The sequence below is a fragment of the Acomys russatus genome, chromosome 24 (assembly GCF_903995435.1).
Source record: "Acomys russatus chromosome 24, mAcoRus1.1, whole genome shotgun sequence".
Taxonomy (NCBI): Eukaryota; Metazoa; Chordata; class Mammalia; order Rodentia; family Muridae; genus Acomys; species Acomys russatus.
In genome coordinates this window covers 46,835,571-46,848,822 of record NC_067160.1, presented here as the reverse complement: position 1 = coordinate 46,848,822, position 13,252 = coordinate 46,835,571, and the positions used below count along the sequence as shown (strand labels likewise).

General features: G+C 38.2%; 1 protein-coding gene across 1 annotated transcript; it reads right to left on the bottom strand.

Annotated features, from left to right (window-relative positions):
• Positions 1-4,084: 4,084 nt before the first annotated feature.
• On the bottom strand, positions 4,085-5,019 carry LOC127207699 (olfactory receptor 1N1-like). The gene is given in 2 exon segments (XM_051167120.1): positions 4,085-4,878; positions 4,881-5,019. Coding segments are annotated over 2 exon segments (933 nt in total).
• Between the last annotated feature and the right edge of the window lie 8,233 nt (positions 5,020-13,252).

Genomic DNA, 13,252 nt, shown 5'->3' with positions numbered 1-13,252 from the left:
CAATTTCTTTTATAAACATTGATGCAAAAATACACAATAAAATACTTGCCTCAGAGTTGAGACTTGATACCCTATGAGCACATACAGGGAGAAGAGGTCCCCCTCAGTCACAGTCATAGGAGAAGGGAGTAAGGAGAAAATTGGAGGGAGGGAGAAATGGGAGGATACTAGCGATGGGATAATAATTGAGATGTAATATGAATAAATTAATAAAATATATTTTAAAAAATGCTTGCAAACCAAATACAAGAACACATATAAAATATCATTCACCATGACCAAATAGTCTTCATCCCAGGCATGCAGGCTCAATATATGGAGATCCAAATCCATCAAGGTAATCCACCATATAAACAAACTGAAAGAAAAACCCGCATGACCACCTCCTTAGATTAAAAAAAAAAAGCATTTGACAAAATCCAACACCCATTCATGTTTAAAATGTTGAAAAGATCAGAGATACAAGACACATACCTAAACATAATGAAGGCTGTATACAGCAGGCCAATAGCCAACATCAAATTAAATGGAGAGAAACTCAAAGAAATTCCACCAAAATCAGGGACTAGACAAGGTTGCTCACTCTCTCCATATCTCTTCAATACAATAATTGAAGTTACAGCTAGAGCACTAAGACAAAAAAAGGATATCAAGGGGATACACATAGGAAATGAGGAAGTCAAAGTGTTACTATTCACAGTGACATGATAGTGTACATAAGTCACCCTCAAAATTCCACCAGAGGACTCCTACAGCTAATTAACACCTTCAGCAAAGTGGCCAGAAAAAAGATTAATTAAAAAAAAATCAGTAGTCCCTCCTGATTATAAATGACCAATGGGTTGAGAAAAAAATTAGGGAAACCACACCCTTCATGATAGCCACAAATAATATAAAGTATCTAGGTGTAACTCTACCCAAGCCAGTATATATGAAAGACTTGTATGGAGAAAAACTTCAAGTCTTTGAAGAAAGAAATTGAAGAATATATCAGAAGATGGAAAGATCTGCCATGCTCAGGGATTGGGAGAATCAGCATAGTAAAAAAAACCCATTTTACCAAAAGCAATCCTCAGATTCAATGCAAGTCCCATCGTAATAGCAGCACAATTCTCTACAGACCTTGAAAGATCAATTCTCAACTTCACATGGAAAAACAAAAAACCCAGAATAGCTAAAAACAATCCTATACAATGAAAGATCTGAGGGATTCTCCATCCCTGATCTCAAGATGTACTATAGAACAACAGTAATAAAAACAGCATAGTACTGACATATAAATAGGCTGGTTGATCAATGGAATAAAATCAAAGACCCACAAATAAACTCACACACCTATGGAAACTTGATTTTTGATAATGAAGCCAAATGTATACAATGAAAAAGAAAGATAGCATCCTCAACAAATGGTGCTGGTTTAGCTGGATGTCCACATGTAGAAAAATTGAAATAGATCCATATTTATCACCCTACACAAATCTCAAGTCTGAGTGGATTAAGGAATTCAACATGAAACCGGATACACTAAATCTGTTAGAAGAAAAAGTGGTGGTGGGGAGTATCAAACTCAATGATACAAGATAAAACTTACTGAACAGAACACCAATGCTTAGGCCCTGAGATCAACAATTAATCAATGGGACCTCTCGGAACTAAAAACCTTCTGTAAGACAAAGGATACTGTCAATAGAAGAAAATGACAGGCTACAGACTGGGAGAAGATCTTCACAAATCCTACATCCAACAAAGGGCTAATATCCAAAATATATGAAGAACTCAGGATATCAAACACTACCAAACCAAATAATCCAATTAAAAACTGGGTACAGAACTAAATTGAGAATTCTCAAGAGGCTGAGAAACACTTAAAGAAATGCTCAACATCCTCAGTTATCAGGAAAATGCAAATCAAAATGACTCTGAGATTCCATTTTACACCTATCCATGTGTTAAGATATAAAATTCAAGTAACAGCACATGCTGATTAGGATGTTGAGAAAGGGGAACACACCTCCATTGCTGGTGGGAGTGCAAACTTGTACAACCACTTTGGTAGTCAATCTGGCATTTTCTCAGAAAATTGGGAATAGTGCTACTGGAATAACCAGCCATACAACTCCTGAGCATACACCTGAATGATGAGCCACCATACAAGGACACTTGCTCAACTATGTTCATAGTAGCTTTATTTGGAATAGCCAGAATCTGGAAACAACATAGATGTCCCTCAACCAAAGAATGGATAAAGAAAACTCTGGGACATTTACACAGTGGAATACTACTCTACTACTCAGATATTAAAAACAAGGAAATCTTGATATTTGAAGGCAAATGGATGGAACTAGAAAAGGTCATCCTGAGTAAGGTAACCCAGACCCAGTAAGATACACATGGTATATACTCACCTTTAAGTGTATATTAGCCCAACGTAGATGTCTTCTGAGAGTCTCCACCCAGTGGGTGATTGGGACAGATGCTGGGACTTGTTGCTGTATTCCAGATGGAGTGCTAAGAGTGGTTTGGAAGAATGGGGGTATGGAAATACATAGAGGGTTCAGAAGCCAGATCCCAGGCAGGTGGATCTGGACCCAGGTGGAGACTGTTCAAACTGTTGCAGCAATCAAGGACAAGGCATGCAGTAAACCTAGAACCCCAGTTCAGATATAGCCAATGAACAGTTTATTCTCCAAGGTTCTGGGGAGAACAGGAACTGCCTCATATGAACTCTGGTATCCCCAATTTGATCACTTGCCCTTGGTGGGGAGGCCTGGTGGGCATACAGAGGAAAGAGAAGCAGGCTATTCAGATGAGACTTGGTAGGCTGTGGTCATATGGTGGGGGAGGAGGTCACCTTCTGTCAGAGGTCTAGGGGAAAGGAATAGGGAGGAAAAGAGAAGGAGGATGGGAATGGGAAGATACAAGGTACAGGATAACAGTCAAGATGTAATATGAATAAATTATAATAAAAATTTAAAAATATTTTCCTTTTGCTCTTGTTAAGTATCATATTTATATTTATACTTTTGTGTGTCTATGTATGAGCATGTACATGTTCATTCATGTGTCTATGAAGGCCAGAAGAGGGTATTGTTTTTTCTGGGATGGATTTACAGGTGGTTGTGAGCTGCCTGATCTGGATACTGGGAATTGAACCTGGATCCACTGCAAGAGCAACAAGTGCTCTTATCTACTGAGCCATCTCTCCACACTCAACATTGAACATGTCTGAGCAGCAATGGGCAGAAGCAATGTGAGGAAATTTAACCACATTCCTGGAGAAATCCTTGCAAACTGGAAAGTTAAATAGCCAGCACAGAAATATAAATGCTGAATTCAGTGATGAGAAATTCTTTACTTATTTTGGATTTCTTTGATTGTGGCATCTATCCTTTATGTCCCTTATGTCCTTTATATCCAAATATGTCCAAGGAGGAACTGACAATCTAGGATGAAATATCATGAGAATAGAGACTTTTTCCTAGCTCTAGACACATAGTAAATATTCGGTGAATACTCATTGAGCAAATGGATTTTGGAGAAGCATTTGTTACTTCTGGGTTGTGGTATCTATGAAAAATGACATCCATAGCACCATAGCTATCACTTGTTAGCGTATACTACATTTGTTGTTGCATCAGATGCATTTCCGTGCCTATCTCGTTCAATCTCCCAACTCATCTTATTAAATAGAAACCACTGAACCAAGTGTTGAGGTTCATGTCTGCAAATCTATCACCCAGGAGACTGAGGAAGGAGAACTGTGATTAAAGGCCAACTGAGGCTGCACAGTGAATGTAAAGCTAGCCTGAGTTGTACATCAAGGCCCTATCTTAAATAAGAAGACATAATTGATATGTAATATGGATAAATTAATAAAATATACTAAAAAAGAAGACAGAATGGAGAAAATAATAAACATACAAGCAAGTAAATATTATTTTCTATAATCTCTACTTCATAGAAGGGAAGTCTAAAAGCCAGTGAGGCTAATTAAATATCAATATCATACCTAATATGTGTTCATCTGCAAATTAAAAGAAAATTTGTTTGACATAGGTTTCTTCATTAAACAGTAGTCTCATTTTTAAGAAGAGAAAACTCTTTCATGACAGAGAAGCCTCTTTACTCCTCCTTTCATGTCCTTGTTCCTCAGGCTATAGATGAAGGGGTTCAACATGGGAGTCACCACTGTATACATTGCTGCAGCTGCAATATCCTTTTCTGCAGAGACTACCGAGGGAGGGCACAAGTAGGCACTGAACAGTGTTCCATAGAAAACACAGACCACACAGAGATGGGAACCACAGCTAAAAAAGGCCTTTGTTCTCCCACCAGGGGCTTGAACCCTCAGAACAGCAAATACAATGTGGACATAGGAGACAACAATGCATACAAAGGGGACAATGAGTACTGTGCCTCCTAAGGCAAAGACCATTAGCTCATTGACATGAGTGTCAGAGCATGATAGCTTCAGGACAGGAGTAATGTCACAGAAAAAGTGAGCTATTTCCCCAACAACACAGAAGGATAGTCGAGCCATGAGGAGAGTGTGAGTCAAGGCAACTACATTGGTGAGGACCCAGCACAGGGCAAGCATCAGGGCGCAGACTCGAGCACTCATGATTGTGGAATAGTGGAGAGGGCGGCAAATGGCCACATAGCGGTCATAGGCCATCACAGCCAGGAAGAAGCTGTCCAGATCGCCAAACATCAAGAAGAAGTACATCTGAGTGAGACAACCTGTATAGGAGATGGTACGCTGCTGAGTCTGAACATTAAACAGCACCTTGGTCACTGTAGAGGATATTAAACCCATGTCAGCGAAGGACAGGTTGGCCAAAAAGAAGTACATAAGAGTGTGGAGGTGTGGGTCAGAGCAATGGCCAGGATGATGAGAGCATTCCCAGTCAAGGCTATAAGATACATACACAGGAAAGGTCCATGGAGCAGCTGTTGATGCTCTGGAAACCCTGATATTCCTCGTAGGAAAAACTCAGAGACACTGGATTGGTTTTCCATGAGTGTACATCATCTGGAGGTCAGAAAAGATAGTCAGAATGTTGGGTTGACTCTACAGCTACAAGCACTAGCCTTAGAGCACCCCCCACCCATGCCTGTATTTATTTAATTATTTTTAACTTTAAAAAATTACTTTTACATATACATTTATATTGTTATACATATATACAATAAACTACATATAGCAAGAAGAACGATGAAACAATTAGAAATTATATTAGTGTAACATTCATAGTGTTTTACCTATTTGTATTTGGCGTCCTTGTAGAAAACATCCTCCCTATCTTGGTGAGTCAAAAAATCTGAGTGTTACTCTGGTGCCTCACATTTGACCATGTCCCCTGGAGGGGGAGACCTGGTGGCACTCAGAGGAAGGACAGCAAGTAGCCAAGAAGAGACTTGATACCCTATGAGAATATATAGGGGGACGTAATCCCCCTCAGGAACAGTCATAGGGGAGGGGAATAATGGGAAAATGGGGGGGGGAGGAATGGGAGGATACAAGGGATGGGATAAACATTGAGATGTAACAAGAATAAATTAATTTAAAAAAAATCTGAGTGTGATTCAATATCACATCTCATCTCTATCTATCTTAGAACCTCTATCTAGACCTAAAACCAACTTAACTCCTAAAAAACTAAGCTTAATTACAAAACTAAACTATTTGGTCTTCAACCCCTTCAGAGACTTGAGAATGAATAAAACTAATACCCGAGTAAACAGGAAGTGCAAGATAGCAGCTTCCAAAATGAGAAAATGACTGAGATAGTTTGCTGCCCAGACAGTCACTCAAAATCTCTATACCATTTGGAGCATCATCTTCAGCCTTCTGGCCCAATATATCTGACACATATTGGTGAAGCAGGAACTACTGAGGACTTGTTTACCGTCTTGGCAAAGTTTGGCTGTCGACTGTTTCCAACCTTGCCTACCTATAGGTAGGATTCTGTCTGTGGCAGAAATGAGGACATTTTCCCCAGTGGCTTGTTTCCTACACTTGAAGCCATCTCCATAAGGAGGTTCTTTGATGCTCATCATCTTCCCTGAAGTAGGATGGATGTTGCCAAGAGTTAACCTGTCTTATTTTCAACGGATCCTTAAAATCATAAACCATCTTTAAATGTCATATTCTGCAGGTCTTTCAAGTTTTTGAAGGCCTTATCTAACTATTTTACCTTATCTATCTATAGAGTCATATCTATCTGTTAAACCTAAGGTGTATGTTCTTGTAATGAAAATAGACTAGTAGTTGACACGACCATGAGTTGATCAACTAACAATTAACTTGTATTACTTAATTTTTCTAACCGGCCTTCAATAGCACCTTCAAAGTATTGGAAGTAAATCTTGTATTATAAATGAATTGTATGGGTACATTACCTTAAATTAGAGAAGAAATATATTTGATGTGTGTGAAGAATAAACTTGAATTTGAATTCTATACCAATGTATGAAAATTAAACTTATTTTGCACCAATATACAAAATTCTACACCAATGAATTAAAAATAACCTTGTTTGTGAGTAACAGTTAAGGCCTTAAGTTGAGGAGTAGATTCAATAATCTACTTCTTGTTCTGTCATCCCTATATATTCCTATATCCCCCCTTCTTTCTTTCCAGCTCCTATTGCCACATCTAAGAAAGAAAGATAAAGGAAAAGAGAGAAATCCCTGAGTCCAATCTTGTTTTCACTCTGAAGAAGATCAATAATAACTTATAACTTGCCCCCAATGCAAATAAACATCCATATCCCAAGATAACCACCAGAACCCTACCCAACTCCTTAAGGGAAATAGGGTGTCATTCTCTCTTTAAGGCTTCTTCTAGTGGTTTGGGCAAATAACACCTTTGTAGGGGCCCAAATACAGTTGGAAAATATGTCTAAGCAAGCTAGAAATAACATTTGTTGTCCAGTTTCTAAATGTTGAGAACTTCAAACTTAGTAGAAGTCCTGTTTGGAACAGCCTGAACTGTGAATTCTAAGAAGTAAACTCAGATCAACAGGCTTGAGTGCAGGTGCTCTTACTCACTGAGCCATCTGTGGCCGTGTAAGGCCAAGTTGTTTTTACATTCTGTCTTTTTGTTATTCTACTTAGTACTTTGTTTTATTTATTTATTTATATATATTTTTACATATATATTTATATTATTACACACATGTACAATAGATTACCTATAGCAAGAAGTACGATGACACAATCAGGAATTATAGAAATGCTACATTCTTAGTGTTTTGGCTATTTGTAGTTGACAGCATTGATGAAAACATCTTGGTGTGTCTAAATTTCTGAATGAAGATCAGCCTCCATCACATATTGTCATTATCAACTTAAAATGCCTATCTAGACCTAAAAACATCTTAACCCCTAAACAACTAAGCTTCATTGTAAAAATAAGCTACTTGGTCTTTAACTCCCTCAGAAACTTGAGAAGGAATACTTGATTACCTGAGTATGCTGGGAGTGCAGGTTGGTAGCTTTCCAAATGCTATTTATTTATTTTAAGTTTTATTTTTTTACATATACATTTATATTATTACACACACACACATATATATGTATACACACACACACACACACACACACACACACACACATATATATATTAAACTGCCTACAGTGAGAAAAACCATGAAACAATCAGATATTATACAAATGTTACATTCATATTATTTTGGCTATTTGTTTTTGGCAGCCTCTACTTAATAATACTTTGCATTACCACTCTTGGTCTATTTCTTGGTTATACTTTTCTTTAAAAATGAAATCATCCTTCTTATAATCTTGGCTTCAGAAATTTCAACACATCTTTAAGGCATGAGTGAGGTGTTTCCATAAATTGTTAATCCCTTTACTTACCACCACTGTTTCTTCATTCACTGTGTCAGCCAACAGGTGTGGGGCAAGGTGAGCCCTATGGTAAGTGTGCTCCAAGCCATGGACCTGGAATCCTGTAACAGTTTAGTCAAGTTCCCATGCTCCCTGCTACCCTGATCATTGAGAAGAAAGCCACACAAAAGTATTTATTTAGGAAGAAACACTCATAATCCTCCTGATAGGATTGCCTGGACTCAGGGTTCTGAATAAAGAATATTAAACACAAACAGCAAATAGACCAAGGCAAGAGTCAAATCATTCAACGGAGATGAAAGGCTGTGCAGAGGGGATAGAAACTTGGAGGAAAGCATGTCAGGGTTCTAGATGGAGAGGGGTCCAAGAAGTGAACAAAGTATTGCAAAAAACAAGTCAAGGTCATAGCTGAATGGAAGCTGTAGCAGTTGGTCATAGCTTCATGTATGAAGAGAAAAATCCAGAAAGATGAATTTTTTTGAGGAAAACTAGTGATGACTTGAGAAAATTCTTCGGATGCCACCCGGACGAGGGTTTGAGAAAATTTGAAGCATTTTATGTTTTCTGTTTAAACCTGACCCGATAGAGACAGAGCTGATGTTTTATCAGGCTAATCCCTATAAGAGTGTTGAACGCATTCTACTTCGAACACCTATAGATACAAACAGTCAGACAACAGAGTTCCCCAGAGCCTTGTTATTGTACACTTATGATACCTGATTCCCTTCTGTCTCTATTAAGACAGACGCAATTAATGCAGCACTGGGTTCCATTAAAGTTGAGATGTTTCACTGTTTTCTTTATAAATAGCATCAAACACTTTTGACATTGTATTGATCAATAATAATGATCTATAGTAGCATTTTCAACCTGTGGGTTGCATATAAGACATTTACGCACTCAGAGGAAGGACAGCAAGTAGCCAAGAAGAGACTTGATACCCTATGAGAATATATAGGGGGACGTAATCCCCCTCAGGAACAGTCATAGGGGAGGGGAATAATGGGAAAATGGGGGGGGGAGGAATGGGAGGATACAAGGGATGGGATAAACATTGAGATGTAACAAGAATAAATTAAAAAAGAAAAAGAAAAAGAAAAAAAAGACATTTACATCATGATTCATAACAGTAGCAACATTACAGTTATGAAGTAACAACAAAATAATTTAGCGGCTAGGGGTCGCCACAACATGAGGAACTGTCTTAAAGGCTGCAGCGTTGGGACTGTTGAGAACCACCGATCTATAGTAAAATGTGCTTTCTAGGAAGACACATCTGCCGTTTTGCAACAAGGTCACTTTGCTCACAAGCTCTTTTCACCAACCAAATTTAAAACCTTCTACCACATTTTGTAAAAGTTTTTCATGCTTTCATGATCAAAGAGAAAAGTCACTGACTAAATTTCACTTACTTAATTATATTCTGTAAGTAATTTTTAAGGGACAAAACTCACAAAGAGTAATAATGGTAACAAAAAAAACTGCAAGTTGGAAGCTTGATGGTGTAGCTGGACTTTTGCTACTTTGTAGGTTCTTCTTTCTACTACTCTTCTGCACCACTTTTTCTACCCTTCCAACCCCCTAATGTTAGATAGGAGAGAGAAAGATAGAAGGAAAAGTGAGTGACATTATTGTTAGACCACTTCCTGCTGATTAGGAGCATCTGGATTTTGATATTTGCTGTCAGGATTTCTAATTTCTTCTTTTGGTTGTTTCTTCTTTTCACATGACCACTTAACAACCTGCAACTAGCAGCAACCAGCTGCCAACCAACCAACCAACCAACCAACCACAAGAACCATCCCACCTTTTGGGACCCTAGCATTTATATACCCTAGGAGAAGTTCCCAGAATTCCAACCATCACACAATTGCAGAAACTATCTGCAGCTGGCAAAATCATGTCTGCTTAGGGCAAATCATAGTCAGCTGCTGTGGACAAGCTGAAGCAATCCCGTATCCTACTCCTGTGATTAAAACAAAAATGTATTCCCGTAATATTTCTGTGTCTTTTCAAGAAACCAGGATTCTCACAACAAGATGGATCAGTGAACTTGAATAGTTCCATCACCAGGACACATTTTAGGTGCTTTCACTAGCTATAAATCTTTGAACTCCTCTCTGTTTACTTTAGGATACTTGAAAAAAGTTAAATATCAAATTTAATTTGGGGCTGGGAGATGATGGCTCAGTGGTTAAGAGCACTTGGTGCATATACATGGTGAACATACACACACATAAGTACACATAAGAATTAGCTTGCTTGCTGTCATCAACAGTCTCTGTTTTTTTTTATGAATACAATCGGGCAATTACATGTAAATTGACAGTTGTTGAGATCTCATTCACAGGCCTTATCTAGACTTAAGCCAGACAAAAATCCTAGCATCAGGGATGGGAATGGGCATGAAGTCTTACTTGTAACTGGTGGAAAATGATGGCTTCTGGAAGAGGAAGAGTTGATTTTCTTCAAGGGAGTGGTCTTGGTGAATTCAACATGCTCAAGTGAATGGTCATACATCTAAGAGTATATAGGCATCACCAAGACTTGTTGGGCTTAAAACCTTGAGGACAAGAAGTTGTGTAAATCTGGGAAGAAATGGGGGAGAGAACTGAAGTTACAATATACGAAATTCTCAAAGAATTAATACCCTTTTTAAAAAAACTAATGAGGAACAGTCATAGGGGATGGGAATAAATGGAAAATGGGGGGGGGGGGAATGGGAGGATACAAGGGATGGGATAAACATTAAGATGTAACAAGAATAAATTAATTAAAAAAAACCTAATGAGCCTATAATCTCAGCACAGGCAAGGTGGAGACAGAGCATCTCTTGGGCTCTCTGACCAACCAATCTAGCCAATCAGTGATCTCCAGTTTCAGTTTCAGCCCTACCTCAGAACACAAAGTGGAAAGCAACTGAGGAAGACACCTTTACATTGAACTTTGTACCCTACATATATGTGTGCATCGTGTACACCCATTTACACACATATACACCTCACACATGTGTGCATACCCCCCACATGTGTATGCCATAGAGTTGAGAGGCAAGAGACCTTGCTTATCACTTTTAACCTTCAGTTTGGTTTGCTATGGACTCAATCACATTTTCTTCAAAAGAACCAGAATATTAAAATTCTTTGTGAGCCACCAAGTTCCTAAAGGTTATTTTGTCATTAACAGCATGAGTTCTCCAAGGGTTTGCCCTTATGTCTGCTGCAACAAGTAGTTCCTGTCCCAGAGGGGCTCCACGCATTAAAGCAATTATATTCCATGATCTTTAATTCCAAGATCTGGGGATGGGTGTATTGTCTCCTGGGTCCTCTTGAAGGTTTAAAAATTATAACTCATGCCAATTTTTAGGAGTATTGAATGAAGGTATATTGGTATGTTTGTCTTGCTTAGGTATTTGTTTACAGTTATTTTGTCTGCTGAAGTGTGGTATGGAGATCTGTATAAGATCCATCTGTTTTCCCACCCTCTATGTCATTTTGAAACAAGTGGATGGGTTTTTACCATTATTTTACTTTTAGCTGAAGATGTCTGTTCTCATCACCAAAGAGATCACATAAAAGCAGGTATTGAGACACATGTTGAGTGATGAAGGAAGTATCTGTATCTTTCAGTCTATATGCTCAGGGTGGTGTTAACTGTGAATTCTATGTTTAATATAGTATACCAATAACTGCAGGTGTATATTTGTCTTAAAATGTCTAAATTTGGAAGTGAGACCATAACAAGAAATGTATACATAATAATTGCATTAAAAAAGAGTCTGTATCTACTTCCTGAGAAAAGCGTGAAAATATCCCTTTTTGCTCATTTTTATCCTCTGTAGATTATGGTGGGATTTCTTCCAAATTTTTATCACACATCCTTTCAATTTCATTCCTTTTGTTTGTTTGTTTGTTTTTTTTTTTGCTGCCACAATGCAAGCATAAGCATGTGGGTGATGTCTAAATTATTGAAACAACTACAGGTTTTTTATGGACAGCACTGCTTTAAAGTTTGCTCCTCAAATCAGCAGACAGTAAGTTACTTAGGAATGCAGTTACTTCTCTTGTTAAGCATTTTCTTGGGTGTGCCAATAGTTCCTACTGCTCTGAGACTAGAACTAGAATATTCTAATAAACTCGAAAGGATTTCCATAATATAGTTTTGCAACAATTCTCCAACCTTATACCACTCCAGTCTAAACATGGGCTCAAATTGCCTGGCTTTCATGTGCTCTAACCCACTGTCTCCAGACACAGAGCTAGAGTGCCCATCAACATAGCTTTCAAAAGGCAGGCTTGTATATTAGGACTTCCTTTTTATTGTTGAATAATTTATTTATCCAATTTACATCTCTGTTGTAGCACTCTCTTCCCTTTCCTTCTAGTCCGATCTTCCCTCCTCCATGCCCCTCTCCTATTCCTCAGAAAAGGGGAGCCCCCTACCTACCTCCTCCAGCTCATCAAGTTGCATCAGGCTGAGATCATCCTCTTTCCCTGTGGCCTGGCAAAGGTGTCCTGCCAGGGAGAAGTGATCCAAAAGCATTCAACAGAGTCCATGTCAGAGACAGCTCTCACTCTCCTTACTAGAGCTCTGAGCCTACCAGAGTTGTGCTCTGAGAGGCTCCACCCAGCAGCGGTTCAAAACAGATGCTAAAACTCACAGCCAAACATTGAACAAAACATAAGGAGTGTAGTGGGAAAGCGGTGTGTGTGGGGGATCAAAAGGACCTAGAGGTGACAAGATTTCCACCAAGAAAATCAACAGAGCCAACTAACCAGGGCCCAGAGGGGCTTGTGATTCTCAAGCACCAATGAAGGACTATACATGGACTAGACCTAGGTCCTCTACGTAGATGTAGCCAATGAGCAACTCAAAAGTTATTTCTAAAGAACACTTAGGATTTGATCTTCTCACCACATTAGCCTCTGTAACTGACCATCTGTTAAATCAAGAATCTATACTCCTGACTCTATTTCTAGAGATCCATAAAACACATAAAGATGTTAAAAAGAAAACTACTTAGCAATTTACTATAACAAACTGTTTATTAGTAACACAGTAATGGATAGTACAATTGTATGGATACCCAGGTATGGATATTACTCTAAAGGAATACTTAACTTTTTAGGTTGAAAAATTACTAATTTTAAAGGAGATTTTATTCTTTCAAGGCCGGAAAATTTGTATAGCAATATTAACTTTATGTGCAGAAATAAATGGTGAATCATAATGTAAGCCATCTTAGCTATCAAACAAAGCTTTCAGATTGAATAAGTCTTATATATTAATTGAATATAGATTTATTTGTTTATTACAAGTATTTGATTACACTTATTCAGTGTATGTGTATAACAGCCTTGTGAATATATCTACATGAGTG